Here is a 26540-nt window from a genome sequence, read left to right on the forward strand (position 1 = left end):
CAGGAAGAGGGTCTTGTCGAAGTCCTGTACACCGCAACATACGCAGTACCTAGGTAGTCAAGGCTTGTCATTTGACAACATTAGTCGTCTCACAGTGAAACTCCCCTTGTTACCTACCCAAGAGCCTCCAAGCAGAGAAAAAAGTCTTGACCAGCGGCCGATGGGTAGAAATCTCGGTAACCTAGCTTGGCGCCTGTGATGCTGTTCTGGAGCACGCTACCCAAGAGCGAATAGATCAGCGGTAGCCGCTGTTACGGTGCCATTCTCCATGTAAGCTGGAGGTTCAACACATGAAGGGCAGGGATAGGGGACGACGTGGATTTGTCTTGGTTCCATTCCCTACCCCAGAAATCCCATATGCTTACTCCATCGTAACCTTGCCAAGCAAGGGGCCGCTCTGGAAAGCAGGACCGGTGGGACGGTGTATGCTACCATGTGAAATATGGCGGTCATGATGGTCAGGAAGTCGAAAAAGCTTTTACTGTGCCAAGGTGGTCGCACCAATGTTGAGTGATGCCGAGGTATGGAGGATCAATATCCTCAAAGGTTGGGTTCCAGATCATGACGAAGATCTCGTCCAAATGGTGGCGACCAGCCAGACATTGAGCCGTTGTGTGAGGTCTCAAGCGGAATCTCTTGCAGATGTAGAGAGGATCCAAGATTTCCTCCCAACGAAAGGTCAGTCCCAGAAACGTCAGCAACAAACCTCGCTTATGCAGAGATCAGGAACATCTGGGGTGGCAAGTGGCTCCAGCCATCGTTAACGGATGGACATGCATCGCGTACCCGTCCCTAGGTGGCTCCGTCTGTCGGTGACCCCTATTCTGGGCAAGCTTAGTGTGTTGCAGCCATTCGGGGAAAATCTCTGCCCAGGCGAAGAGAGTGGGTGGCCGGTTTGCCGTTGGGTTCAGGAAAAGTTGACCAACTCAACACCGATGTCCGTTAGGCCTGGCTGGAGCACCTCAGTTACGGTAGGTGGGTTTGCCTCCGGGGAGGCGGAAAGGAGAGCAGAAGAGTGAGGGTAACATTTATTCCGCCACACGTACAAGATCGGACATCTAGCTCCGTCGAATTTGGGTGTCTTCCTACTCGACAACCGGCTCAGTATAACTGGTCCCTTTCGGCTGTTCCTCAAACCTCACATTCTCTCTCTGTCCAAATAAAGCCGCCTCGCAGGAACTACCCCGTGGTTTCGTTCATCTCAACCTCAGTCTTATTTGTCTGCTTCCGCATCGCGTTCTCCTGCAAGAACCGAGATATTCCCTCCTTGGCGACCTCGCTTTGTGAGTGCAATGCCATGACTCTGCCAGCAAACGCAACGGCGTCCTCAAAACCATCCCCGCCGCAGCCGTCAACCTCGACGCCATCAGCGTTGATGTGAGGCTGACCTCGAAGACCAATCTGGGTCCAGAACGCCCACTTCGTGATAGCCGTTTGCTGAGTATCTCTCTTCGTGAGTCGCCTCGCCAACCTGTAGACCAGGTGGTCCAGCGATAGGCGATGTCGCACAATGTCCTCGGCGGATCTACGAGGCAGAGATTTCTCCGACGATGGAGGTCCCTCAAAAAGGATATTTGCCTGCTGCTCGTACTGTAATTTGTCTTCCACAGTTTTGGTGGCAGGGTCATCAACCTCCACACCATGCAGTTTCAAGCCCGCCCGTACATATCCACCTTTTGCGAGCTCAAGCCAGGTTCTTCGGGTGCCTAGAACACGACTCAGTCCTGCAGCAGGACTTGTGCAGGGAAGGCCAAGGTCAGCGCCAGGCAACCAAAGTTCGGTGAGAGACCTGCTCGCAACAGGAACGTCTGTGGCCAGGGCGAGTTGTGCCCCAGCGCCACTCGCAATACCGTGGATCTTGCCCATGACCAATATGGCGCTGCGGCGAATCAGACTCATGACTTCAGCACAGAGGGCGAAGATCTCCCTGACTTCCTCCGGGGAGCCATTCTTGATTTCCATCAGGTGATGGCCAGAACTGAAAACCTTGAAGCCAGGTGAAGCGAGCACAAGCAATTTTGGCAATCCTTTACGCTCTTCTTCCCAGACACGGCTGGAAACAAGCCATGCGTAATCATCTGCTTTGCCCTCTTTCGTAAGGAGCTCCTGAGAACGTTCCAGGTGTCCAAGAGTCTGGGGCTTAAAGGCGGGGAGAAACAACTGGCGGCCTGTTTGTGGGTTTGTGTTTGCTTCTATCAACTGGTCTTTGAGCCGCTGAAGCTCGTGCTTCGTCATAGCATTTCGTGTTCCGTAGTCTCCAAAGTGGAGGTAGCTCACGCCGGAAGGCAAGGGTCGGTGCGTTATTTGAGGCAAGAGTGCGCGTGACCTCGCAACTCCTCGTTGAATCTTGTCCATGACCTGAGAGTTTATGATGCTGGATAATGTGGGGCCGTGGGTTGGTAAGATTTTGTCAAAATGCGTGGATTGAGAAAGGAATTTATCCTGCTATACATACAGGGGCGGAGGACGTTTGGCGGCTCGGCCTGCGGTTTCCCCTCACTCCAACCCCCGCTCTTGGTACCGCCTACGGACAAAGTAAAACACCAACCCCGCTACCCATAACCCGACCAAGACAACGGCGGGAACAGGCGCGAAGACAGCTCCGCGAACAACGACAAACCCGCTGACCAACGCAAACACGATTGGGATGGCAATAAGGGGTTTATATGGCCGAGCCAATTGCGGTTCCCTGTACCTGAGAACAATAGCCCCTACAACCGTCAGAAAGAAGAACGTGTACTCTCCCAACCCGTTGAAAGTCAGCAACGCCCTGAAGTTTCCAAGCAAAATGTATAGCGAGGAGAGAATTGTGGATACGATGATGGCGTTGACTGGGGCGTCCGACGTCGTTTCGCGCTCCTCCGGCTTAAACCCAATGCGCCCAACAATGCTGAGTGGCTTGGGCAACCAGTTCTGATTTGCTGCTGCGACCGCCATACGTCCGGCCACAAATGAGTTTCCTAGGAGAGAACCAGCAACCACTAGACAGATGAATACAGCCGCAAGGATGCCAAAGGCAGGACCAAGAAGTCGGGTTATTGCCGTCTGCAAACGTTAGCATGACTTCGACAACAGCAACTTGACAGGGTATCAACTTACCACAGCGACGCTATCCGTTCTTGAAACCACATTCCATGGCAGTAAGATGTAGTAAGCTGCGTTGGCTGTGATGAAGCAGAGGATGATGGTCGGTATGGAGGTGTTAATGGCCAGGGGTAGTTGGCGCGCCGGTGATGAAAGCTCGGCAGAGATGTAGATCGCCTTGTCCCAGCCAGAATATGCCCACAGAGCAGCGTAAAGAGCAGCGGAGAGATATCCAAAAAGCTCCCACTGGGTAACATCGGCCCAATGCGTCACGCTGCCGTCGGGGTTGACGCTGTCTCGATATCCAAACCAAGGTTGCTTGACCCAGTCACCACCACCCACCGTTCGGTTCCGATCCACGAGCTGCAAAATGACAACAACAACGCCCGCAATAACAATCGCGGCGATGGTGACAAACTTTGTGACGACAAAGAAGTTATTGAGCCTTGTGCTGGCCTTGGTACTGATCGAATTGGCGACACTGATGACAGAAAGGACGACGATCGAAAGCAGTTTGTGAAGGAGGGTGCCCCCTTGATCTGTGACTCCGGCAGCTGAGTAGATGCTTTCAATGAAAACGATGCTCAAGATGGCCAATGTTGCGGGCATCACTGCCACTACCCAGGTCCAAGCCGCAAGGAAACCAAACACGTCACCGAATATGTACTTGAGGTACGGCTGTACACCACCTGATCATACAGTCAGCATCTTCGCTCGACCTCTGTCATCCTGCCAACCTGAACTTACCTTCGCCAGGAATAGCAGTCCCCAACTCCGCCATAGTACTAGCTCCAGTCCATGCCAATACACCACCCACAAACCAAATCACGAGAGCCGCACCGGGAGAGGGGACATTGGTGTCAATAGAGCCAGGGGAGGTGAACACGCCACTTCCGATCACAATACTGATGACAATTGCAAAAGCCTCCAGAGTGCCGAGATTGCGTTTAAAAGTCCCAGTTGCTCCTCTTCCTTCCTCCCCTGAACCTGTGCGTTGCCGCGTGTCCGCCCCGGCGACTCCAGCATCCAATGCGCCACTTGTTGCAGCCAGCAGAGGCCGGCGTTCTGGTTCTTCTGATGCCATCTCGTTGTGGCCAACGACAACTTGGTACTGTGTATGGATCGGTGCTCTTGAATGTACTGAAAATGGACGATTGAGTCAAAAGCTGGGATGATGTAATGATGTTGACAAATGTGATGACTCGTTCAAAATGGCGGCTGTTTACTTGGGGCCCAGCAGTCCCCGCTTTCCTGACCTTAGCACGTAATCTTGATTGGACCTGACGCCTCGGAATCGGGGGGTGGTGCGGGAGCTGCCGCCATGGCGTGAGCTTGGCATGACTTGGTTTCAGGCGGTTGTGAGCAAGCTGGAGATGTAGAGGTCCTACCTAGACAGATGATCATGAGGACTGCAAATCTGTAAATCTCAACATCTGTGGTGGGCTCTATTTGAATAGATAATGGCATGCTTTTTTATTGGGACGCTTTACAGTAAGTATCTCCTATATATCAGCTCACAATGCTACACGCTGCATGCTTGTCAACAAGGATCATGAGTTCAAAGCGGGATGTCAGTGCTCCTGATAATTGAGCAAACAACATGAATGGAATGGTTCATCGGCAATAAGACACGAGACACCATATCACCATGTGGATTAATGCTGTACTGTAAAATGGGTAAGAGACCTCATGCTGCATGTGATAATGATCTCTTTACCGCCTCACACTTTCACTTGCCACAAGAAAAGCAGTTGGGCTACTTCGATGAGTTACAATGTATGATTAAATTTCTGAGATCAAGTGCTTTGCTTAGAAAAACCACATATCCAGCAGCTGGCAGTCTGTCTGACACTACATCGACCAAAGGAGGCTTGTAGATAGACTGACCAGCTTTGACAATCACCTCGTGAATGTAAGAGCAGTTATATATCCAACATCCCAATTTTGCATGTTAAATCTGGGGTTCCAAAAGTCACTGGAGAGCTGTGAGATATAACATGCTAACTGCCTAGGATCTGTACCAAGACCATCGCTTCCATTACGGCTATTCTGAAGCTCTTACTCCAACCCAAAGGTCTCATTTTTACGGGGACTCTTGCCCTCCGTGTTGGTTCTGTCTCGGCACACTGCTCCTTGTTCCTTGCTCTTTGCTTGACCAGCTGGCACCACTTCTACATCGGGGTTGTGCGCCTCCTTCTTTCCTTCTTTTCCATCCTTCCTTCCTGACCTACCTCTAAGACCTAGAACTTATTACTGTTTTTCCTAGATTTATCAGCTGCCATTCTTCCCAGTTATCTTCATCTCAGCCAAGGCTTGCTGGTTCCGTTTTGCTCACTCTTCTCTTGACAATCACTGAGCTTTGTGGAATCAATATTATAGACTTCACTCGATTTCAATCTGAGATTGGCTTCCTCGACCGACACTGTCCACTGTATGTTGTTCCCCATTCCTGTTTTGCTATCAATTATCCGTTTCCCTCGTCTCAATCTTGCGTCACCCGCTAACCATTTGACTCCAATCATACTTAGCCAAGCGACCCAGTCAATCCCTCAAACAAGCGATGTGTCTCCTGTCCCGAGTCCGCCACATCTGTGGCCACATCTCTCTTGATCCCAACAACGACGACGGATACTCCTGGACAGTATTCCGAGCCTGCAAGTACGCCGACGAGCTTGATGACACACTATTTTGTGCCTATGGAGAAGGAATGGTCTCGCAGACCCACACAAATTTCGTCGACCGAGACGATTTTTGCCCTTCTTGCTCTCAGGAAGGGGGCGTGAGGGAGAAAGAAGACCCGGGCAATCTGGCCGACGATGAGAACTCGCAGCCGCGCGAGTAGAGTGGTCCCAGAGGTAGAGGAGGTATACAGCGTCGGTAAGTCAAGCTGAGATGGGGACAGTGCTGAGAAAATGCTAAATGGATTCTTCCTTCAGGGGGGTGAGGAACCCAGTAACTGAGAGGATATTCACAGTCTGGCGTATCCGGTTCGAAAAAGCCAACCCCTTTCGGCCGTCTTGGTAGATTTCTGCTGGGCAGGAGGAGATAGTGACTCCGGTCACTTGCCCCACGAGAACTTGCTCTTCCTGTCATCAGGAGAGTAAACAAATTTTCACCATTGGTTGGTTCTGCCTCCAATCAGGCTGCAACAGCTACTATCGGATGTAGCCCGTACCCACCCCATGAGGATTGGAAAGACGAGAACAGCAAGAAAGGTTTACATCATGTGCCATTGCTAAGGGATATATTGGAAGCAACTGGGTAGTTATCATTTCAGGAAGGGCTGGGCTTAAAGAATCATATTCACATAGACAAGAAATAACTCGAGCCTTGCAACGAAACTATCCTCGCCAGCACTATTTCTCTATGATAGCTGTTACTAAGAACGCGAGTTCTTCCATCTCGTCAAAGCTCGAGTGGATTCAATATCATCTGAAGCTGCTCGTGCTTACCGGTGTCGTTGCAAACACTTCTTGAACACACAGCCACCACACATGCTCGACCGCCTCATCTCATCATCTGAGTTCCTGATGTGATCCAGGCACCCGACGTGCTGTCAAGCATCTCCAACCGCACCTCGGGCACACCCTCATTCTGAAACAGAATTTCTCCCCTCTGACCCAGCCATTAATTGTCAATAGTGTACGCGTTCCCACTTTGTCCTCTCGCTTTGTCCAGCAACTCAAGCAAAAAGTAAGATAAACACCAAGGTCTCCCTTCTTGTCACCCTGGCCATCAAGATCGAGCTCATTGCCGCGTGCCAGCCATGACACAAAGAAGTCTTGGTCTCCCAGGCTGGCCACCCACCATCAATAGTTCATCGCAAATTCGCAGCTCCTTCCCATAAACATCCTCGCACACATCGATACCCCCAAAAGTGTCAGCTTTTCCCTCTGTATAACCTCAGCCATCAAGGTCGGAGATAGTGGCAACTACTAAATAGTAAAGCTTCCCTTAACTAGCCGACTGCCTACTACCGTCAATAATCAACTGCAACTTCACGACGCCTCCTCATTAAATAGCCTCTACCAGTACCTGTAACCGTGTCAGATCCTCCTCATAGCCTGAGCCATCAAGATCCAAGAAATTGCCTCGTCCATGGCGTGCAGAAACCTGTCTCTGCCGGCGGTCGCACCCATCGCAACTTTACAGCCTCTCCCACGACACATTCGCTTGTAGAGCGAGATTTGCAACATGTCAGAAGCCCCCCTTTCCGCCTCGCCCCATCCACAAAGGTAATAGACACCGCCATGGCCATGGGAGACCGGATTTTGTCCCCCTCACGAACCGCACCCGCGATCAACAGTCCATCCCAACTCCAACAGCGCTCCTACGAAACACCCTTCTACACAATCTCAGACCCTCCCCCCCCCCCACTTCACTCCTTGCCCCAGTCATCAAGGTAGCAAGCATCAGTTCAGTCATCAAGGTACCAAAACCATGGACTACATAAACACCCTCTGGCCTACCCTCTTTCTGGCCCCCAGGCTCGTTGTTCTCCAGTCTGCTTGACTTCCCGTCCACTCCACAATCATCAAACGCAACAACCAAACCAACCAGCCGCACCATTCTTCCACCTCCCCAACCTTCGATCAACCCAACCCTGTGCCACCGTCAGCAGCACTTTAAATACACCTAATCACCATCATGTGCGTCAAGGTCATGGCCGTACACACCCACCCCGGCAAGGGTGTTGGTCACGTCAAAGACATAAACAATTTCAACAGACATGTCTGGGTCATTAAAGACCAATGTGAAAAAGGCCCTTGCCAGGACGCCGATTGTATATTCGACACAGTCTCGAAACAGGAGGTTGTTGTGCGGAGAACATGTGTGTTTTGTTATCTAGTGGAGCAGTAAGGGGTGGCGGAGGCAGGAGAAGATTGACAGACTGGAGGGAGAGGTGTCCTGAACTGGGGATGAGTAACATCAAGGCTGGACCATGATGGATGTCTGTTATTTGCTGTGGTTTTATGTTTTGCTTCTTGTTGGTAGGCAGGGATCTGAATCCATGCTCAACATGCCTCCGGGGCAAATCGAACGGTGATTAATGGGCCTCTAGGAGGATGGTGTTGGGCTTGGATTGGATCATGGCAGGATAGTTTTGCAATTTCACCTTTGACAATAATGCAAGTAACATGGGCGAATTAACAAGAACCAGGTGGTTGAATACGGTCTCCACCGTCACTAATTTCCATGTCCTGTCTGACCAAATGCCAAATATGCCGATATTCACGGGTTCAGCGAGCCGCCGGTTGGATTGACAGCATGTATAGGGTATCCATGCCTTGACGTCTAAATACACTGCATCACATCATCGCTCAAGAAAGCAGAACACAACAGTGGTGCTAATAAAGCTTCTGAATTATTGAGCATCAGTCTAGCCACTCCCACTTGCCACATCGTTATAATGTTCCAACCTGCCACCGTCTCCATCGCTCATGGTCCACCGTTTCCTCAAGCCCTTCTGCTCTTGAACACAGCCTTGCTGTCATCTGTGAAAGACTCGTGCAGACCAAAGAGTTCCTTTCCACGTACAAGTTGCATAGGCTGGCGTTCCCCTGATGTCACACGGGCAAGATTCTCGGGCATGGAACTCTGCTCTAAACACACAAGTCCGCGGCATGTTCCGGTATGACGCTCCTGCTTTCCACAATGACCTAAATTTGACTCACGGGGTTGAGATGCTGCATCCGGTTGCTATTGTTATTGCTGTTGCTGCGGGCCGGAAAGGCAATGTGATCTGCAACAGAGGGCCGCCATGTAGTGATGGAGCCATAGGTGGACAGTCTGGGACTGTTCTCCAGAAGGCGAGAAGAGCACCATTCTCAACTGGAAAAGACTGGGTCGGTTGTCTGAGGCAGCGGGATGTCCAGCCGTGATGGGATGGTGTCCAGATTTCCACCTGGGAAGCATGACATCGCGCGCGAGCGGGAGGAAGTATTGATCATGGTCTATGTCGCGGAAGACGACGCGAGCTCTTGGCTGTGGTTGAAGTGGTGGTTGAAGTGGACGCCTGAATGCCAGCAAGGTTAGCACGCCGCCATTATTGGGGAATGGAGGGGAATCCTACCAACATGATCGGCATTTTCACAGCTCCGCTTCATTTGGACTGGTTGTCTGGACCCAATCCAGCCGCTTCAAACACTGTGCTGTTAGCAAAGTCTTCGCTGAAGACTCGAGCTTGGTAGGCAGATCTGGCACACCAGGAAAATCCAAGAACCAATAAAGGGAGAAGAATGTTGGAAACATACGCACCATTGACCGTGCCGACGATGTCGAACTCACCGCCCGGCCCGACTGCTCATATTGAGCAGTCGTGGCCAGGCGGTGAGTCGATTCTCTCGGGCTCCCCCGTCAGTTGCTTGTTCTCCTGGCCACGCGAGGCGAGCAAGAGCTGTGGTTATGAGTGGGAGAAGAAAGAGAGTGGAAGGATATGAGAGTGAAGAGAGAGAGTAGATAAAAAGGAAAATCTCAGGGAACTCTGGTGGATAGACTACGTCACATGTGGACGAGCTAGAGCCAACCAGACCAGACATGATCCCCACTGCTGCTTCAAACAACTGAAAGCAGTTGCCAACCAGACACGCCTGTGACCTCTGGCTAGGGATGGGCTAGCTTCCCTACAGTCTGGTAGGACTGTGCGCACCTGCCGTTCAAAGTCAGTATATCTTTGACACCAGAACTCCGATGACACCCCGTCATCTGGTACGTTCCATGGTCGTCTGATTGCGCAATCTCCCACTCCAAGGCAGCTGAGGCGATCACCCAGAGGGAAGGTAGGCACGGGACAGTAGCCCCGGCCTGAAACAAAGATTCACTGTGTTTGTGTCTCTATCTGAGCAAGAGAATGTGTTGGCCATCCAGGTGAGCTGAGTTCTTCTCCGCGGGCACTCCTTCCAATCATTGAGGTCCCAGGTTTGTCCACCTGATTCTAGTCTCTCACCAATTCTTTCCCCAATCACAATCACCCCCTTCCCCTTCCCGCTCAACAAACAGCTCGAACCAGAACCGCCAGGCAGCAATAGGCTCATACATCCGAAGCCGCTACGGGTGCGGCTGCCGCAAGCTTGAGTTCGGGAAGCGGTGGCGGTCCATGGACTGAGTGGTTTGAGAGTAGGTATGAACACTGGCGACTGCCCCGGACGGAAATACCTTGGGTGACGAGGAAGACTCGCATCTGGAAAGATACTGCACTGACGAGGAGTGGCTTGGCTAGTCGAAAGTGAGCGGGATGACGCAAGCAAAAAATCAAGAGGAAAGCAGAAGGCCACGCTTGTGGAAGCGGAGATCAGAAGGCAGACAGAGAAATCAGAAGAGCAAGATCAAGCTGAAGGAGGGCATGTACTGATACGATGATTTGATGTAATAATAGGAATGATGTTTGCTTGAGGGCCAATGTGCTTTGTTTATTCCGTTGGTTTCCCATGCTATCTTATGTTCCAAAGAGCCAACTGCAATGGCATAAACGCTACATTTGTACGCCGCAGAGAAGATCTACCTGGTAGTCAAGGCACAGCTGGATCACCAGTGTACAGGGCGGGCTGTGTCACTTTGATTGTTCAAGATGTTGTGCGAATGAGACTGATTGTGGCAAAGCCCAATGACTTTTTTAGTAAAATACTTGTACAGGTTACTCCATTTCTCGACCCCGTCTCTCAATATTCTTCCTCAAACCATCCCCATTCCCCTCCTCAAGCCATCCTCTCTTCACCTAACCTTTGCCACTCAAGGCACCCAAACCTCTCCTCCGATGATTGCGTAGCTTCGTTGAGATTACTTCGCACTGAACAAGCGCTTCGGCGGCGGCGTCCTGGAACTGGCGCTGGAGATCGGGTAGCCGCCCGGACAAGTCGAAGGATTTGGAACTGTCTTTATCTTGTTGAAGAAGCGGGAAGCCCAGACGAAACTGTTGAACAGCAATGTTAGGAGATGACAAACATCAAGGCGGAAATGCCATGAGCACAGTGAGTGGGGAAGTGACTCAATGAGGCAGGCAACAGACCATTTGAGTTTGATTGTCCGTGACGGGGGATGATAACGTCGCTGTGTGATTGAGCCGCGCTGGGGCAATACCTGATTGTGACCGGGGTGGTCTATGAATAGGTGATAGAAATACTCAGGGACTGGACGGGGGGCTAAGAAAAAATCGGTCAGGGATCGAAGTTGGGTAAAAGGTAGAAAAGAATGAGCAAGATCAGAAGAATGTTACTGAAAGTAAAAGGTGAGGCAGCCAGGTCGATAAGTGATTGGAAATTACTGAAAGATGGAGCGATTGTGTTGTTATTAGATGTCATGATGGTTGATGTTGTGCGGAGAAGAGGAAGAATTTCCGCAGAACTTACCTTAGTAAAAGAGTCTCGACAGGATAGGAGAGACAGGAAAAGAGACACCAGACAGGGCAAGGGCGGAGAAGAAGGACCGGGAACGCAGTCCTGTACCTAGTACGATACGAAAGCTTGTTTCCTTCCCTTCCTTCTCTGTTGATCTCGTACTTACCCCAAGCAGACAGCAAGGTGTGGGGATGGACAAGTTCACACAGCATTGCCAGGCGAAGCGATGGCAGTCGGTCCCAGACACTTGTTGACTCTACCCAAATACTAGATTGCTGGCATGGTCGAACCCATCGAAGCAAAGGCAAGGCTTTCTTCGGAGGAAGTCGCCTGTGTTACTGTTAATCAAAAGAAGCCTACCTGCCAAAGATTCCACCCATCACCAGCTTGGATGGCACGTTCTCGTTTGTTCTTTTATTAAATTCATGTGATATATTCAGAGTCGCTCTTTTACGTTTACCTTATCAAACTTGCTTGCAGCTGCCCAACTCATGCTGGCAGAGTTGCTGGAATCGAGGTTCCGTTTCAAATCAGCCGGAGTGCAATCCACTTGAATCTATCTGGCACACAGTGGGATTGTGACGAAGAGATGAGGACATGAGTGATTGTATACTTGTTCAGATTCTCCTTCTGAATGAGAATCCATCTGTTTATTTTAATGTTATATCTTCTCATGATGTAATGTTGCTATCTTGCTGCGTCGGACTCGTCAAAATTGATCACCGACACTCACGAAAACAACTTACCGGAAAAAGAATAATGCCTGCACAGGAAAGAATAAGTTTGGTATGAAATTTCCCACCAAACTGCCGACTCCCAATGCATTTCGAATTTCCCTCGCCAGTTGACTGTGATCTCTCATGGTGCAGAGAGCCTCTCCTCACCAGATCACATAGTGACCAAAGGGAAGGAGAATCGCAAAAATTGTCTGCATCCTTTCTGAATATTCCGTTGTGAGAATACCAAGTGACCCAAAGTATTCAACTGAGATAAACCCTAGAATGCATTTTTAATTCAACTTGCCGCCAGCTCAGGTGACAGCTTATGGACTGAAGCAGCATCCCAAAAGAGCCACAAGGGTTACTGTACTGAACAAAAGAAAGGAAAAGAGAGAGAGTTGCGGGAAGGTCTGGGAGGTCATATACTCTTCCCAGGGCGGTCAGTGCACACTCGCAACTTTCCTCTACGCTCTCAAATCTCACTGGGGCTGCCGATTTCGTCAGGTATCCTGTTGCCGGCGCCGGTCCCGGGTGGGTCCGGAACTCTGCGGAAGCATGTCAGTCACTGCTGTCAGCAGGTCACTAGGCAATGACAAGGTTGGAAATGCAATGATAAGGCGCTCATGGCTACCTAAATATTGGACTTCATGTTGGTTTTTATGGCTATATTCTCTGAATAGAGGCAGGTAGCAACACTTCATGTTGACAGACAGGTCCAACAGCTAGTCTCCTGGTCCTCTCCATTCTCTTTGTCTTCTTCGTCCTCCGTGCTCACTCACGGATCGCCCACGTAAGCCTTTGGATATTTTCAGGCGTAGTTCTACAGCAGCCACCGATCAAGAATGAACTCCACCCCCCCGTATCATAAGCCTCCTTGACCACCATAGCAAGCTGACGTTCCCATGATACATCCTCCGCTGTCTTCTTGAAACCCTCCCCCGATATCTCCCACTCCTTTGTCGCAGTATTGTACCGCTCTCCCTCCTTCGTGCCATCAGGATACAATACCAAACCAGGCCATTTTTCCACGGCCCTCGTCGCGACCAGCTTTTCCACAGCCTTGGTAAACTGTCGAACTAGACCGTCGAGCTTGGAAACTTGAGTACAGTTGATCCCAACAAACTGTGGTGTCTTACTTCCAAACTCTTTGCTCATCATAGCGGCTACCGCGTCTTCTACACTAGTGCCATCCGGCATTTTGTCGTCATCGCCAGGGAACAGAACACTGATCCAGACAGGAATGTCATGGTAAAACTCGCGCGGGCCTAGCTTTACCCCCCCGCTGATGTCCGCGTTCAAAAAGCGCCTGATTGCTAGTATCTCGTCCAATCGAGGGATGGTCTCGAACGCAATGTAAGACACATCGAACAGCAGTTTGGGGACTTGAACATAGAGGTTGTACCGCTCGCTGTGCCAATGAAAGAGTTTATCGACGATGTCTTGGGAAGGCTCGATGTCGTAGTGGCCGGTGTACTCAGTTGAAGGTATCATCGTAGCCCCATACGGTCCAAGGCTGAGAGCGACTCGGCCACCGACCTTGCCGGCGGCCCTCCTGGCGATGGAGACAGCATCTTTGAGGAAGTGGCCTATGTTGGGAAGGGGCACACCGTTCGGCCTACATGTAGTGGATTAGTTGGCTAGAGTGTTCACTTTAGAGCGGACTAGGAAGAGCGACAAACTGACCAGTTCTCTGTCTTTGTATTCTTGAACCCCTCGATCGACACTTGGTATGTCGCGGTTGTGATGACATCTGCACCAGCTTTGGCAAACGACATCTGGCAGTCCGCCAGGGTTTGCAAGTCTGTCAAGAGAAGGTGGGAGGACCAGAGGGGCGTGGACTCGGAGAACTTGACGCCATGGATAGTTTCGAGGGTGGTTCCAAGACCACCGTCAAGGAATTTGATGGTTCTAGGCTTACGGCCCTCCATTGTTGGCGTCTGGAAACGAATCGACATTAATCGATTCGATGCTTCTCGTGAGCGCACGAGTATTTGGAATTGTTCTCCGGGGTCAGAAGGCAGACGAGATCAAGCTCAATTCGGGCTACACCATCCAATGAGCGCAGCATTCGCTCAAGCTTGCAGGATTGGTCATGCCGTTCAGTTCAGCGTACAGTGTGGACTTTAGAATGCACGGTGCCCTTCAGGGGTCTGATTCTGCTCTTCTAGACTTGCAACGGAATCTGGAATAACACACAGGGCAACAAACTATGCTAACAGAGAGAATAAATCTTGGTGGAGATGCCGCTCCCATTCACATAGCCCGTCATATACCGAAGCTTCTCACTGTTGGAATGCATCAATCTTTAGTGCCCATGCTCAACAGTATCCTTTCATCGATGAAACATGGCTCCCGAGGTCGGAGAATGTGGATGGGAGGAGCACCTACTTGCTCCTACCATCTAAGAGCCCACAGCATCAGATGACGGCCTGACCTTTTGTCTGCCTAAAGTGCAGGTGGTCCCAAGTGAAACAATGTAGGACAAGTGGCAGAAAGCGGGGAAACTTTTCCCAGAAAACCTTTCCCGATCTTCCCAAACTCTTTCATCACAAACCACAAACCTCAAACCCAACTTCAAAAAGCTAGAGTCTTCGGACCAAGAGTGGCAATCTCAGATTTGATCGAGGTATGTATTTTTGCCTTTGCAAACGCACAAAGCCTTTACCTTTGTCCGCAGCCTAACAGCTTGTCAAAACAGATGTCCAGTTGCCTGGTACACTCTTTCGACGTTTCTCTCCCCATTATGTGTACAAGATTCTTCCCTTTATCTTCCCTTCGTCTATCTCCGCCTCTGTCACTCTTCCCTTGATGGAGATGCCACTGGTGGTTCACCGCCACACAACATTGACGACCCCGATGCCCTGGCAGGATTTCGAGCCCATTGGTTTCCACCCCGACGGTCTTCTACGGGGTGTGACAAGCAGTCTGGGAAGCCATTCGCCAACGGGGACATTTCCGGAGGTTCTTTCGCTTGGCGGCAGCAGCGGTAATGGCTGGACAATCAGACATCTTCACACCTTCCATCACCTCCCGTGCACGCATTCGAGGGAGAGAGAGGGTCTCATCACAATGTCCACATCAACTTGTGCCGCCCATCGCCAAAGATCGTACCAGAGTCTTTTTGCGACTCATCCATCTTCATCCCGCCTTGTCACGGAAAATCAGTCTCGCTGCGTTCCCACACCTCCCATCACCTCCTCTCGTGCAATGGCAGATCTATAGATGTTTCTGTTTGGACCAAACCGTGTCCGGAATATGCGAAAGGATTAAGAGAAAATCACCCGGGGGCACACGGTGGTTGGGGAAGCCGGTCAGGGCGGACCTGAGGAGATAGGCAAGACAGCTCAGTTGAAGACCCGTGCCGCCAAGCCATCGGCTGCTTCCTCGAAACCTGCCAACAATAGCTCCGATGACGAGGTTGACAACAGGGAGTTCGCGATCAAGGAGACTGGCTTAGCATTGAAAAACAGAAGTAGATTTTAAATTGACGTGTTCGACCAAACAATCAAGGAGACTGGTCTGGATTAGAAAAGCAGAATGAGATTTCACTTCCCTTCCCACAAACATTGTCCCATGTGGTTTGGTGCAACTTCACAAATGTCGTGTCAATTTTCTACCATCAATATTCAGAGGTTCAACGCCGTTTACCCTCTGTCATCAAGGAAGGAGTTCAAAAGACTTCACCACGGGGTGAAGTTCAATGTTGACATCTAAGAATGCCCACCCTTGCCCATCATCTCCAAACTCTTGTGATAGTCACTAGTCCCATTGTTGGGATCCTGGTCCTTTGCCTTGCACTTGCTGTAGGTCTTGCCATTCCCATGAGCACCATCAATCCTCATAAAAGACTGTCCCTTCGCCTGCAACATCGCCTTTGCCGCGTCGTCATACCAGCCGTTTATAAAGTCGCCATGGAAGCAATACCCAACACCAATCTGTCCACGAAGTTGTCAGTGTAATGTCTCTTGCATTTCAAACAAAAAATCAAACGCAACAAAACAAGTAACAAACCTCCCCACAAGCCAACTTGATAGGCGGCACTCCGTTCCACCCCTGAGGAATAGCCCCGCGGGTATTATATCTGATCGAAAACCGCAAGCTAGGTATCCTCTTCATCCCAACCGGGCACTTGTTCCCTTGGGCGGCGGCGTACGTGTACTCGGAGATCTTGTCGGGGTTGACGCAGTCCGGGAACCGGAGGATGGCCTGTAGATGGGCCGAGCAAGTCGACAGCGGGAGGGCTGCGCGGTCACGCCGGTTGCGATCTTCGGGGCCGTTGCCGTCGCACCACCAGGTGATCATGTTGAGGTTTTCCTGGACGTCGGTTTGGGATTTGGCAGAGGCGTTGCCTGCTACCATTACGAGGTCGCGGGGGAAGGGGATCTCGGCGCGGTCGATGTTTTCGTAGTAGGTTTTGAAGGTGGCAGGGTAGATTTCCGTGTGGGTGTTTCCGTTGACGTAGTAGAGGGTTGGTGCCCCTGGGTGGGTTGGTTCTTAGTGTTTCTTCAAAGGAGTGGTTTTCAAACGCCTTTGCGGTCTTTTTTTCTGGTCTTTGTTGGATGGGGGAGCAGATGGCATACAGTAGACAGAAAGATCGTTTGGGTTCTCTCCGGAGGGACATCCTTTTTGTAGTTCTGCTGTTGTAGGGAGGTCTTTGGTCAGGGCGTCTGAGCCGTAGAAGGAGTGCATGTGGGAGACGTATTGGCCGGGGTAGACAATCGGATCGATGTTCTTGCGCATGAAGGGCTTATGCTCAACCACGGTCAGGCCTGATGCAAGGCCAGCCAGGAATAGAGCTTCAAGGGACCACATAGTATCAACTTGCTGGGAGTCTCCGTATGACGGTGTTTGATATCGAAGTTGTTGGAAGGGAACTCCGGCTTGCTTCTTGACGAGGATCTCAGAGCAGGCGAGTGCTGGACGTATTTGTATGCTTCTTCCCTCATCTCCCCTGATATATCGGCACTTGGACATTGCATGGCGAGTTCATAGTGGTAGGGTTCATGGCTGGGCGCGGCTAATCTGATGTTAATACCAGGACAATGTCTGATTGCATGGCTCATCTGGGGAACCGCTGTCACAAGGTTGACATGGATCAAGACTTACTTCCATTGGCGGAAGAGTTCCTAGTTGAAATCCGTACCCAAAATGCTTGATTTGACCGCGGCGGTCGTTGCTGGCAATCTTGATCTGAAGGTTATGGCAGGAAGAGCCATCGGGGGTATCACTATTTCGGGAATAGTAGGTAAGTGTGGGGGTTGCATTCTGCCGATATATTTGCTTTCTATGCAAAGTAGAGACAGGAACACAACTCGTAATATCAGGGAAATCGAAGTCTTCCGTGGGACTTGGAAATAATTATGCCATACCTATGGTGCTCTTCAGCAGTCATGGTGCCTGAAAATGAACAAGGGCGCCCCGGCAAGGCGAGAACACACTGAACCCACCTCTCCGCACACAGATACCCGGGAGTGGGGGGAAATTGTCCGAGAGCGGCTGTTCGGTCTTGGCCTGCCGTCGTGAACCTTCCTTCTAACCACAGTCCGGGCTTATCTGATGATCTGATAATCCGGTTTAAGTCCTTCAGCATCCAATGTATCACTGCTAGCACCTTTATCGTTGTCTTTTTGCTTGACAAAGCGCATTATACCACTTGATCGCCCTGAAAGCAAACCCCAGGCCCAAAAACCGCGCACCATGGCAGACACCTCTCTCCAGAAGACTCTCCGGATAGGTGTTGATGTTGGAGGCACCAATACTGACGGCGTGATCCTCGATCCCTCGCGAGCCAACGACCCCCAGACTAGAGGCATCCTGGCATGGCATAAAGCAGCCACCACGCCCGATCCAAGCGATGGAATCAACAAAGCTGTCACCACCCTGTTTACCTCGGCCAACATCTCTCCCGAGCAAGTGGCAACTGTCACCATCGGCACAACACACTTCGTCAATGCCATCGTCGAGAGAGACGAGGCCCGTCTCAGCAAGGTGGCTGTCATTCGACTGTCAGGCCCCTTCTCAAAGCATGCCCCCCCTTGTGTAGACTGGCCCGACGATCTGAGGGAGATTATTCTGGGTTACTATGCCCTCGTCAAGGGAGGACTGGAGGTGGATGGCGAACTGATCAGTGACATCAACGAGAACGAGATTCTGGAACATTGCGAAGAAATCAAGAAAAGGGGCATCACCAGCGTTGTCGTCAACGGTGTTTTCAGTCCCATCGACACCGTGGAAAGACAAGAAGAGAGAGCTGCCGACATCATCCGAAGGCAAATCCCTGGTTGCGATGTTGTCTGCTCGAAAGAGGTGTCCAATCTTGGTTTCCTTGAGAGAGAAAATGCTGCTTTGCTCAACGCTTCGATCCTCCGCTTTGCAAGGAAAACGATCAAGTCGTTCCAGAAACCAGTCAGACAACTAGGCATTAAGTGTCCTGTCTTCATTACCCAGAACGACGGGACGGTTTTGTCAGGCGAGGTGGCTTCCCGGTTCCCCATCAAGACTTTTAGCAGCGGGCCTACGAACAGCATGCGAGGGGCGGCCTTCCTTGTTCAAGGAGAGCACAAAGCAAACGCCGATGGACAAGGAGAAGGGATGATGGTGGTGGACATCGGTGGCACTACGACGGATGTTGGACTGCTGTTGCCGAACGGCTTCCCAAGACAACAGGCGGCCTATAGTGATTTTTCTGGTGTTAGGATGGTCAGTGTCCTTTCCACTTCCCCAAGATGCACAGTGCTGACAAAAATGACAGAACTTCTCCTGTCCCGACATCAAAAGCATCGGACTCGGTGGCGGCTCCATCGTTAGAAAAGGCGACACCTTCTCGATCGGCCCACACAGTGTCGGCTACAAGTTAACCAGCGAGTCTATCGTCTTTGGAGGAAAGACTCTCACAGCAACCGACTGTGCAGTTGCGGCCAATCCTGCTCTTGGCATCGGAACCCCTGAGCTGGTTCAGGGGGCACTTACACAGGACGAAGCCTCCATCTACGAGACTCTTGTAAAGAAGAAGCTTGAAAAGATCATCGACACAATGAAGACCTCCCCTGCGGATACTGCTGTGGTTCTCGTTGGAGGCGGTGCCATCATTGCCCCGAATCAGCTCCGTGGTGCCAGCAAGGTGCTCAAGCCGGAATGGTCCCAAGTTGCCAATGCTATCGGCGCAGCCATTGCCCGTATTAGTGCCGTCGTAGACACCATCAGGTCCACGGAAACCCAGACAGTCAAGCAATTGTTGGCAGAGATATCAGACGAGGCAAAGGCAAAGGTCATTGCCGCTGGCGCAACGGCTGAGTCGGTCAAGATTGTCGAGGTGGAGGAACTACCACTACAAGTAAGTTTTATGTTTAGATACCAACCTAGACATTGCACAGGTCTACTAGAAAGGAAGCTAATAGCAGTGCCAGTATGTAGCAAACAAGACCCGCTTCGTCGTCCGAGCTGCCGGCGATTTCGACCTGTCGCACACTGACATAATCGCCGAGCTATCGTCGGAGCAAGAATCTGAACAACAGGAGACCGAGTCAGAGCAACCATCCCAACAAGCCGCAACTGGTGGACAAAACAAGAAGCAAGTGGGTAAAGAGGCGCACCAAGTGGACATCTCAACCTACAAGCCAGACGTCCGTAACCGCGTCTGGCATGTTAACGAGACCGACTTGAGCTGGATCTCTACCGGCTGTTACATCCTCGGTACCGGTGGTGGTGGATCTCCTTATCCACATATGATCCTACTTCGACAGCTGCTCCGAGCCGGGGCAACAGTGCGTGTCGTCAGCCCTGAGGATGTAGAAGATGACGCAGCTGTTGGTTGTGGAGGTGGCGCAGGAAGTCCAACTGTCAGCATCGAAAAGCTCCAAGGGGACGAGATGATGGAAGCTCAGAACGAGCTGTACAAGATCTGTGACGACCAGGCCACACACATGATTGCTCTTGAAATAGGGGGAGGGAATGGCCTTCAGGGTTTGACGCTGGGAGCAAGCAGCAATATGGATCTTCCTTGCGTGGACGGTGACTGGATGGGACGGGCCTACCCTACCAAGTGGCAGACTACGCCGGTGGTGTTTAACGAACGACAGCCTATCTGGTCTCCGATCTGTGTTGCTGATGGCAACGGCAATGTCGTCGTTATGCCCAAGGCCTCTTCGGATCGTCAAGTGGAGAGGATTATGAGAGCTGCTCTCAGTAATATGGGCTCTCAAGTTGCTGCAGCGGAGCCCCCTGTCACTGGTGCCGAGATGAAGAGATGGGTGGTGGAGAACACGATCTCGCAGGCATGGAGGATTGGAAGGGCTGTTGCAAGGGCCAGACAAGAAAATCGTCTTGAGACTATTGCAGAGAGCATCATTGACGAGTGCGGGGGTTCTGCGAGCGGCAAGGTCTTGTTTAAGGGCAAGATTGTTGGTGTGCAACGCACGCTGAGAATGGGTCATGTCTACGGAGAGTGCATCATTGAGGGAACTGATGTGTCTGGGTCGGACTATCCCACGACTGGGAAAGGAAGAGAGCAGCAATTCACTGGCCGTATCAAAATTCCATTCAAGAACGAAAACATTGCCGCTGTCAAGATTCACGATGGTCAAGAGGAGGGCGTTCTAGAGAAACAGGAAGATGTCCTGGCTATTGTCCCAGACTTGATTTGTGTTATTGATGCACAGAATGGGGAGGCTATCGGCACGCCCGAGTACAGATATGGACTGCTGGTCATGGTGATTGCCCTCGCGGCATCGGACAAGTGGACGGGTTCAGAAAGAGGCATAGAGCTTGGAGGTCCCAAGGCTTTTGGATTTGGGCATCTTGAATACAAACCAGTGGGCACGTTCGTCAAGCCTGTCAGTGTTATTGACGAGTTTAACGCATCGGGTTGAGATGGCAAGTACTGGATATAAGAAAACTCTCTGTCAATCAAGACCATCAGGATGCTGAGCAATGGGATAGTTTGTTGAGTTAAAGATATCATAAAACAGTAAGCTGTAGCACGGTTGAGAGCACATGCTCTGCCGATTTATTGCTTTGGTTACTCGATCGCGGAGGTTTCATCTCGACCCGCTACTATTGACGATTTTGGAAGGGCTTTCCGATAGCTCACGCATGAAGATATCGCCACATCTTCCATAAACATCTTCTGATTCTGCATTGAGTGATCCAGTAGGTGTCATTTTTGCTCGGCTTTGATGTTATCTCTTCGAGTCACACCCAGACAGTACTCTGAATGTAAACAAGGTGAATGACCCTCAATGCCAGGGAGCACCAAGTCAGTAAGCGTTGCATACAATGATGGAATTCGTGGAAATTCTTCGATTCAACTAGCAGATCTCGATTCGAAGATGCGGGTGTCTTCTAAATAGCATCCGGTTGTGGGCCATGTGCTTAGCCCACCGTGTGATGGGTGTCGTGTCATGACGCCCAAGGTTGCAGCAAGGTGACTGTCAACAGAAGGTTCCCTCTTTGTGCATCTTGAGAGTCCTCGATCTAGCTGTCCCTCGCAAGCTGTCAGAGCCATACTTGGCATCGTTTGCTTCTCTGACCGCCTATCCACCCCGTGGGTTTCGCTGGTGGGAGCAGTGGAGGGTGACGCAAATTCAATTGTCCACACAGCATCGACCCAGCAAAACGCAGTGAACCGTGTGATCCTGCTTGCATGTAGACACAAACAAATGCACCTTGGCCTGCAGCTGCACGGCCTAATCTATCTTACCTGCCTTCGGAAGGATTCAGGAAAGTTTGTTGCTCTAGTGACTTTCTCAGGCCAGGAACCAGCTGTTCTCAACCATTCTCTTCCCCTTTCCACTTTCTGGAACCAGTAACCATTTCATCCATCTGAGAAGAAGAAAAGGCTCGCCTTCCCTCATAAAGCTCGCGTTCACGCTCGCTACTACTACCATCGCCGTTCGAGCTTCCGCCCCCTGTTACCCTTGCACTACTCGTGCTCGGCCCTGAACCGGTAGCCGAACTGCCCGACTTACCGATGCGTGAGTGTCTTCCGTCTTCTTAGCTTCTCTTTTTCTGAATTTTCTGCAAACTATCGTTTTCATTCTTCTTCCAGTTTACCCTTTTTATCTTTCTGCAGAGCCTGTCGTTGTGTTGTTGACGTAGATGTTCTGCCGTTGGGCAATGGGAACGTTGGCTTTATCCTTAACCCCTTCATCCTGATTTTTTTGGTTTAACATTCATTCTTCCCTCTTGTTTGATATTCATCTCATATCATTACCTTTGCATCCCTATCGTCAAGAACCAGCTGCTCACTTCGGTGGGCAACAACGCAAAGAAGCCCGTTCTCCGCCGAGAAATGTTGTGCGAACGTAACAAGTTCCATTGCAGGATTGCTTGGAACAGTCCCAGTTACAAGCCCGCTCCTTTCCAATCCCCTGGTCACAGTCTTCTGATGAAAACGGTCGGTCCGGATCCGTTGCCAAGGCGGAGGGACAATCATCAGTCGGACCAAGAAGAGTTCGAGGAGCTCTCTCGGCGAATAAACACAGCACAGACACACAAACCACACAACCACACACAGATGTTGACAAGATTCTTCCAGATCGCATCCGAACTTGGGCGAGGGCAAAGGCCCATGGCCCTTCTCCCCTTACCGGGACACCCCCGAGGACCCATGCTGCCGAAGCTGTAAACGAACGAAGAGAAGGACGCCGAGATCGCCCAGCAGAAGACACCTCACGAAATGCCTTCACAAGCTTCTGGCTAACAATACGAGCTATCCTATTCTCGAGCATCGTCAATGTACTACTCATCTTTGTCCCAGTTGGGTTTGCTGTCCGTATGTCGCCACTGCCCCTGTTGGTTCCTTCAAAGTTGGTGATTCTGACAAAGCAATAGGTTTTACGCATTTGCCTGCAGGCGTGGTTTTCGGTGTCAACGCTGTTGCAATTATTCCACTCGCCAGTTTGCTCAGCCATGCGACGGAGAGTGTAGCCAGCCGAATGGGCGATACCGTGGGGGCTTTGATGAATGTCACCTTTGGCAATGCTGTCGAGCTGATCATTTTCATGTTCGTCTTGGCCGTGTCTCATCTTGTCTTCGTGTGCTAACATCCCCGCAGAATCGCCCTCTGCAAGGATCAGATTCGAATCGTTCAAGCGTCGCTTGTGGGCTCGATATTGGCTAACGTCCTTCTGATCCTCGGCATGTGCTTCCTCCTCGGCGGTCTGCGGTTCCGGGAGCAAATCTACAACTCGACCGTCACGCAAACCAGTGCCTCGCTCTTGGCCTTGAGTGTGATGAGTCTGCTCATACCGACCGTTTTCCATGCCTCTTTCAGCAAGATCCTCACGGCAGACGACAAGGTCCTCAAGATCAGCAGGGGCACATCGGTGATCTTGCTGCTTGTTTATCTTCTCTACCTGGTATTTCAGTTGAAGTCACATTCCTACCTGTACGAGTCGACACCACAGCATATCATTGAGATGGAGACCAGGCCTGGACCGGCAGCGCACTATTTCCACTCGTCGAGCTCGTTGGATGAAATGGACAGCGACCACAATACTTCGAGCGACGAAAATAGGGAAGACGAGGGGATAGGGCGTGGAAGACAACTAGAGGCACTTCAACTTCATGGCACGGGATCGGCAGAAGACACCCACCCTGACGCTGTCACTGACGGGCACGAGTCGGCTCAAGGAGCTCCTACCCACTCCCACAAGAAGTCAAAGAAGTCGAAACATCACCACAAGCGACACCATTCCAAAAGCCATTGTGACTCTGGCGAGCAGACACAGCCATCGGTCCGCCGAGTGGCCTTTGAAGAGGGCCCCTCGCTGGAAGCACAACCTGTCACAACCTCGCCACGACCTCTGTCGTTGAGCTTTCGCCAATTACCTCTCTTCACACCCCGTCAGTCAGGACTGAACATCAACAACCCCTCCAATCTCCCACCTGATTGCCCACGCCGCGCCCGTTCGCTCCCTCTGAACCGTGGCCCTCCCACTTCTTCCTCTGTATTTGATCCCAGCTTCAGGTTTTCCACTGCCAATGCTGATCCCCAACTGTCAACTACCTCTGCCCCTACGACTTCTCCCGACGATGGTCGGTCCACCACCACCTCCAAACCTCCAATCTGGCCTCCCATCCTTGTCCTGCTCATTTCAACGGCATTGATCTCCCTACAAGCAGAGTTTATGGTTTCAGCCATCACACCACTTTTGGCATCCGATACGGGCTTGTCAGAGGCGTTTATCGGGCTGATCCTGCTCCCAATTGTCGGCAACGCAGCAGAGCACTTGACAGCTGTCACAGTCGCTCTCAAGAACAAGATGGATCTTGCTATTGGTGTTGCCGTTGGTTCGTCAATCCAGATTGCATTGTTTGTCACACCTCTCGTGGTAATACTAGGGTGGGCCATGGGCAAAGATATGAGTCTCTTCTTTACCTTGTTCGAAACGGTGTGCGTGGTTGTCTCGGCGTTCATTGTCAGCTTCCTCGTGCTGGATGGAAGAAGTAATTATCTCGAGGGAGCTCTCTTGGTTGCGGGCTATGTCATGATTGCGGTAGCGGCGTTTTTCTATCCAGATGTTGCTGCGGCGAATTTGCTGGGGGGTGGGGAGGATGAATTGTTGAATGGGGGGCCGGTGACTGGGGCTGGGTGATACCTAGGGCAAAACTGGAGCAGGGACGGTGTCGAGCGGAGACGGCAGTGGGCGTCGAGTAGGAACAGTCATACGGGAAGGAGCGGTGCCAGGGTTGGTGTTTTACTATTTGCATTGAAGGCGTTTCTTGACAGCCAAGGTCAGGAGTTTGGAGGTTATTGCATTCTTTTCTTTTTGTGTTTCCTGGCCGTCTAGCATGTAAGGAATAGAAGAGGTACCAATCATTCACTTTCTCCAACCATTCTTGTCGTCATGATTTTCGTTTTGGGTATCATCATTCGTCGTAACATCCTCTCGTCGTCTCTTCCATTGTTTTCCCAGCTCAGTCATACTCCCGAATCGGACAGCAAGTCTCATTCAAGCAATCACAGCACACCCAGCAGCAACAACAACTAGCACAAAACCACGCCCAGCAACCAATCGGCTCTGGCTGTCTCCGCCTCCGCTTCTCCTGCACAACAACCACTCTTGTCGGAGAGGGCGACAGCGACCGCTCTGGTCCTTCAACGTCAATGATGTGCGCGGTTCTGCTTGTTCGGGTGGTGGACTGGTAGTATGCTCTTGGAGGGGGCCTTGTGCTGGTTGGTTGGTAATTATCAGCTTTGCCGAAGAGAGTGTCAGCAGAGAGGAAGAAGAAGATGCGTACTATTGCGGACGTGGCTCTGTTTCGTAGTAGTATCCGCCGCCCATTCTGTCCAATTCCTTGGTTCAATTGCTCCCGGTTCGAGGCCGTTTTGAAGGCCGTTTGGCGATAAGAACACTCAATTGATCGCCCTTGAACTGACTGCTTGGTATCCTGACAGGGAACACGAAAAAGGTGGGGTGGGGTTGTTGGTCGATGTGTCAGTTCCAAAGACCGCACTCTTGACCTCGTTACCGAAGGGGGGAAGTGAATAATTGATCGGGAAAAAAAAAAAAGAGATCCTTTTCTAACACGAAGACCCGCGGTCAGGACGACGGACGGGCTGGCCGTGGGGTTTTATAAACTTGTTTCGATCGAGACAAGGAAGACCGGAGAGAGAGGGGACGACACCATGGCTAAGGCTGACGGGCAAGACGCTGGCTTGCGGCGTGGGAGTGTGTTCTTTTTTGGTATACATACATACAAATGGGTAAAGCGGGAAGGAATTTGCGGCGCAGCAACACCAGGGAGGGGAACTGATTGGCGTGGTGGAAAGTGGGGGAGGATGCTGGCCAACTGAATTGAGGCCTGCTTGGTCGAGGCCGGCGAAACCAGTTGCTTTTGACTGTCAGCGCCGGCTGCTTGGTGATGGGGAGAGGAATGCTCTAGAGGGGCGCAGGGGAAGATGGAGCGAGTAGAAGGACGGGAGTCATTGTCTTTGCATGATAGTGTATGTTATAGTGTATGCGGGCGAGCAGATAACAATGGGCTGAGTTCCAAAAGGGGAGATATTTCTCGCGTTTCTCAAAGTCGCAACAGCTCTGGATCACTTGGTACTCGATTTGTCCCACACGAGATGGGGGCCCGTTGTGTGCTGCCTTCTAGAAGGCAAACAACCAGCAGTGGCAGGGGAACCATGGGCAGATCGAGTTGATCTCTGGCCTGGTCATGGAAGAGCAACAGCTTTGCACGGCCAGCAGATTGAAATCCATCACTCGGGAGAGCAATGTGCCAAGCCCGGTCCGAACAGGGCGAGACGGGGCCGGACCCGGGCCTGTGAAGCTCACCCGAAACAAGAGAGCGATCAACAGACCTGACCAGGTCAAGCACCATGGGAAAATCGTCTCAAGTATGCGCAACATGTTTTACCAGGTCGCCGGTGTCGCCCTCGCACTCGACGGCTCCC

The 26540-nt window shown here is 51.3% G+C and overlaps 8 protein-coding genes across 8 annotated transcripts; 3 read left to right on the plus strand and 5 right to left on the minus strand.

Annotated features, from left to right (window-relative positions):
* Positions 1 to 1179: 1179 nt before the first annotated feature.
* QC761_105599 (uncharacterized protein) lies at positions 1180 to 2355 on the minus strand (the record flags this gene model as incomplete). Its single annotated transcript, XM_062873813.1, has 1 exon — positions 1180 to 2355. The coding sequence occupies one exon, from the start codon at positions 2353 to 2355 to the stop codon at positions 1180 to 1182; it is 1176 nt and encodes a 391-aa protein (XP_062736890.1).
* Positions 2356 to 2496: 141 nt separating this feature from the next.
* Positions 2497 to 4284, minus strand: QC761_105600 (uncharacterized protein; the record flags this gene model as incomplete). The annotated part of the gene is made up of 3 exons (XM_062873814.1): positions 3832 to 4284; positions 3100 to 3773; positions 2497 to 3045 (listed from the first exon to the last, which is right to left on the minus strand). The coding sequence occupies exons 1-3, from the start codon at positions 4166 to 4168 to the stop codon at positions 2497 to 2499; spliced, it is 1560 nt and encodes a 519-aa protein (XP_062736891.1). The 5' UTR covers positions 4169 to 4284.
* Positions 4285 to 12831: 8547 nt separating this feature from the next.
* On the minus strand, positions 12832 to 14169 carry SAM4 (AdoMet-homocysteine methyltransferase). Its single transcript, XM_062873815.1, has 2 exons — positions 13820 to 14169; positions 12832 to 13751 (listed from the first exon to the last, which is right to left on the minus strand). The coding sequence occupies exons 1-2, from the start codon at positions 14089 to 14091 to the stop codon at positions 12908 to 12910; spliced, it is 1116 nt and encodes a 371-aa protein (XP_062736892.1). The 5' UTR covers positions 14092 to 14169; the 3' UTR covers positions 12832 to 12907.
* A 775-nt stretch (positions 14170 to 14944) lies between these two features.
* Positions 14945 to 15358, plus strand: QC761_0005830 (uncharacterized protein; the record flags this gene model as incomplete). The annotated part of the gene is made up of 1 exon (XM_062871826.1): positions 14945 to 15358. The coding sequence occupies one exon, from the start codon at positions 14945 to 14947 to the stop codon at positions 15356 to 15358; it is 414 nt and encodes a 137-aa protein (XP_062736893.1).
* Positions 15359 to 15575: 217 nt separating this feature from the next.
* QC761_105630 (uncharacterized protein) lies at positions 15576 to 17562 on the minus strand. Its single transcript, XM_062873816.1, has 4 exons — positions 17243 to 17562; positions 16717 to 17153; positions 16148 to 16614; positions 15576 to 16071 (listed from the first exon to the last, which is right to left on the minus strand). Exons 2-4 carry the CDS (start codon positions 17108 to 17110, stop codon positions 15847 to 15849), a joined length of 1086 nt encoding a protein of 361 aa, XP_062736894.1. The 5' UTR covers positions 17111 to 17153; positions 17243 to 17562; the 3' UTR covers positions 15576 to 15846.
* On the plus strand, positions 17480 to 21254 carry QC761_105640 (uncharacterized protein). Its single transcript, XM_062873817.1, has 3 exons — positions 17480 to 18835; positions 18888 to 19469; positions 19543 to 21254. Exons 1-3 carry the CDS (start codon positions 17834 to 17836, stop codon positions 21001 to 21003), a joined length of 3045 nt encoding a protein of 1014 aa, XP_062736895.1. The 5' UTR covers positions 17480 to 17833; the 3' UTR covers positions 21004 to 21254.
* A 522-nt stretch (positions 21255 to 21776) lies between these two features.
* On the plus strand, positions 21777 to 25402 carry QC761_105650 (uncharacterized protein). The gene is made up of 4 exons (XM_062873818.1): positions 21777 to 22107; positions 22671 to 22907; positions 22967 to 23138; positions 23190 to 25402. The coding sequence occupies exons 1-4, from the start codon at positions 22104 to 22106 to the stop codon at positions 24730 to 24732; spliced, it is 1956 nt and encodes a 651-aa protein (XP_062736896.1). The 5' UTR covers positions 21777 to 22103; the 3' UTR covers positions 24733 to 25402.
* QC761_105655 (uncharacterized protein) lies at positions 24832 to 25835 on the minus strand. The gene is made up of 2 exons (XM_062873819.1): positions 25379 to 25835; positions 24832 to 25310 (listed from the first exon to the last, which is right to left on the minus strand). The coding sequence occupies exons 1-2, from the start codon at positions 25420 to 25422 to the stop codon at positions 25055 to 25057; spliced, it is 300 nt and encodes a 99-aa protein (XP_062736897.1). The 5' UTR covers positions 25423 to 25835; the 3' UTR covers positions 24832 to 25054.
* Between the last annotated feature and the right edge of the window lie 705 nt (positions 25836 to 26540).

Source organism: Podospora bellae-mahoneyi, assembly GCF_035222275.1.
Source record: "Podospora bellae-mahoneyi strain CBS 112042 chromosome 1 map unlocalized CBS112042p_1, whole genome shotgun sequence".
NCBI lineage: Eukaryota > Fungi > Ascomycota > Sordariomycetes > Sordariales > Podosporaceae > Podospora > Podospora bellae-mahoneyi.

Excerpts from the sequence above, each read along its gene's own strand:
- SAM4 (XM_062873815.1), bottom strand. The coding sequence starts at position 14,091 with ATGTCGATTCGTTTCCAGACGCCAACAATGGAGGGCCGTAAGCCTAGA. Across the intron at positions 13,752-13,819 it reads AATACAAAGACAGAGAACTG|GCCGAACGGTGTGCCCCTTC; the intron begins GTCAGTTTGTCG and ends CACTACATGTAG.
- QC761_105630 (XM_062873816.1), bottom strand. The coding sequence starts at position 17,110 with ATGTCCAAGTGCCGATATATCAGGGGAGATGAGGGAAGAAGCATACAA. Across the intron at positions 16,615-16,716 it reads AAACGATCTTTCTGTCTACT|GGGCACCAACCCTCTACTAC; the intron begins GTATGCCATCTG and ends CAACCCACCCAG. Across the intron at positions 16,072-16,147 it reads TCAAGTTGGCTTGTGGGGAG|ATTGGTGTTGGGTATTGCTT; the intron begins GTTTGTTACTTG and ends CTTCGTGGACAG.
- QC761_105640 (XM_062873817.1), top strand. The coding sequence starts at position 17,834 with ATGGCAGACACCTCTCTCCAGAAGACTCTCCGGATAGGTGTTGATGTT. Across the intron at positions 18,836-18,887 it reads ATTTTTCTGGTGTTAGGATG|AACTTCTCCTGTCCCGACAT; the intron begins GTCAGTGTCCTT and ends CAAAAATGACAG. Across the intron at positions 19,470-19,542 it reads TGGAGGAACTACCACTACAA|TATGTAGCAAACAAGACCCG; the intron begins GTAAGTTTTATG and ends TAGCAGTGCCAG.
- QC761_105650 (XM_062873818.1), top strand. Across the intron at positions 22,908-22,966 it reads CCCAGTTGGGTTTGCTGTCC|GTTTTACGCATTTGCCTGCA; the intron begins GTATGTCGCCAC and ends ACAAAGCAATAG. Across the intron at positions 23,139-23,189 it reads GTCGAGCTGATCATTTTCAT|AATCGCCCTCTGCAAGGATC; the intron begins GTTCGTCTTGGC and ends ACATCCCCGCAG.
- QC761_105655 (XM_062873819.1), bottom strand. The coding sequence starts at position 25,422 with ATGGGCGGCGGATACTACTACGAAACAGAGCCACGTCCGCAATA. Across the intron at positions 25,311-25,378 it reads ACAGAGCCACGTCCGCAATA|CACAAGGCCCCCTCCAAGAG; the intron begins GTACGCATCTTC and ends CCAACCAACCAG.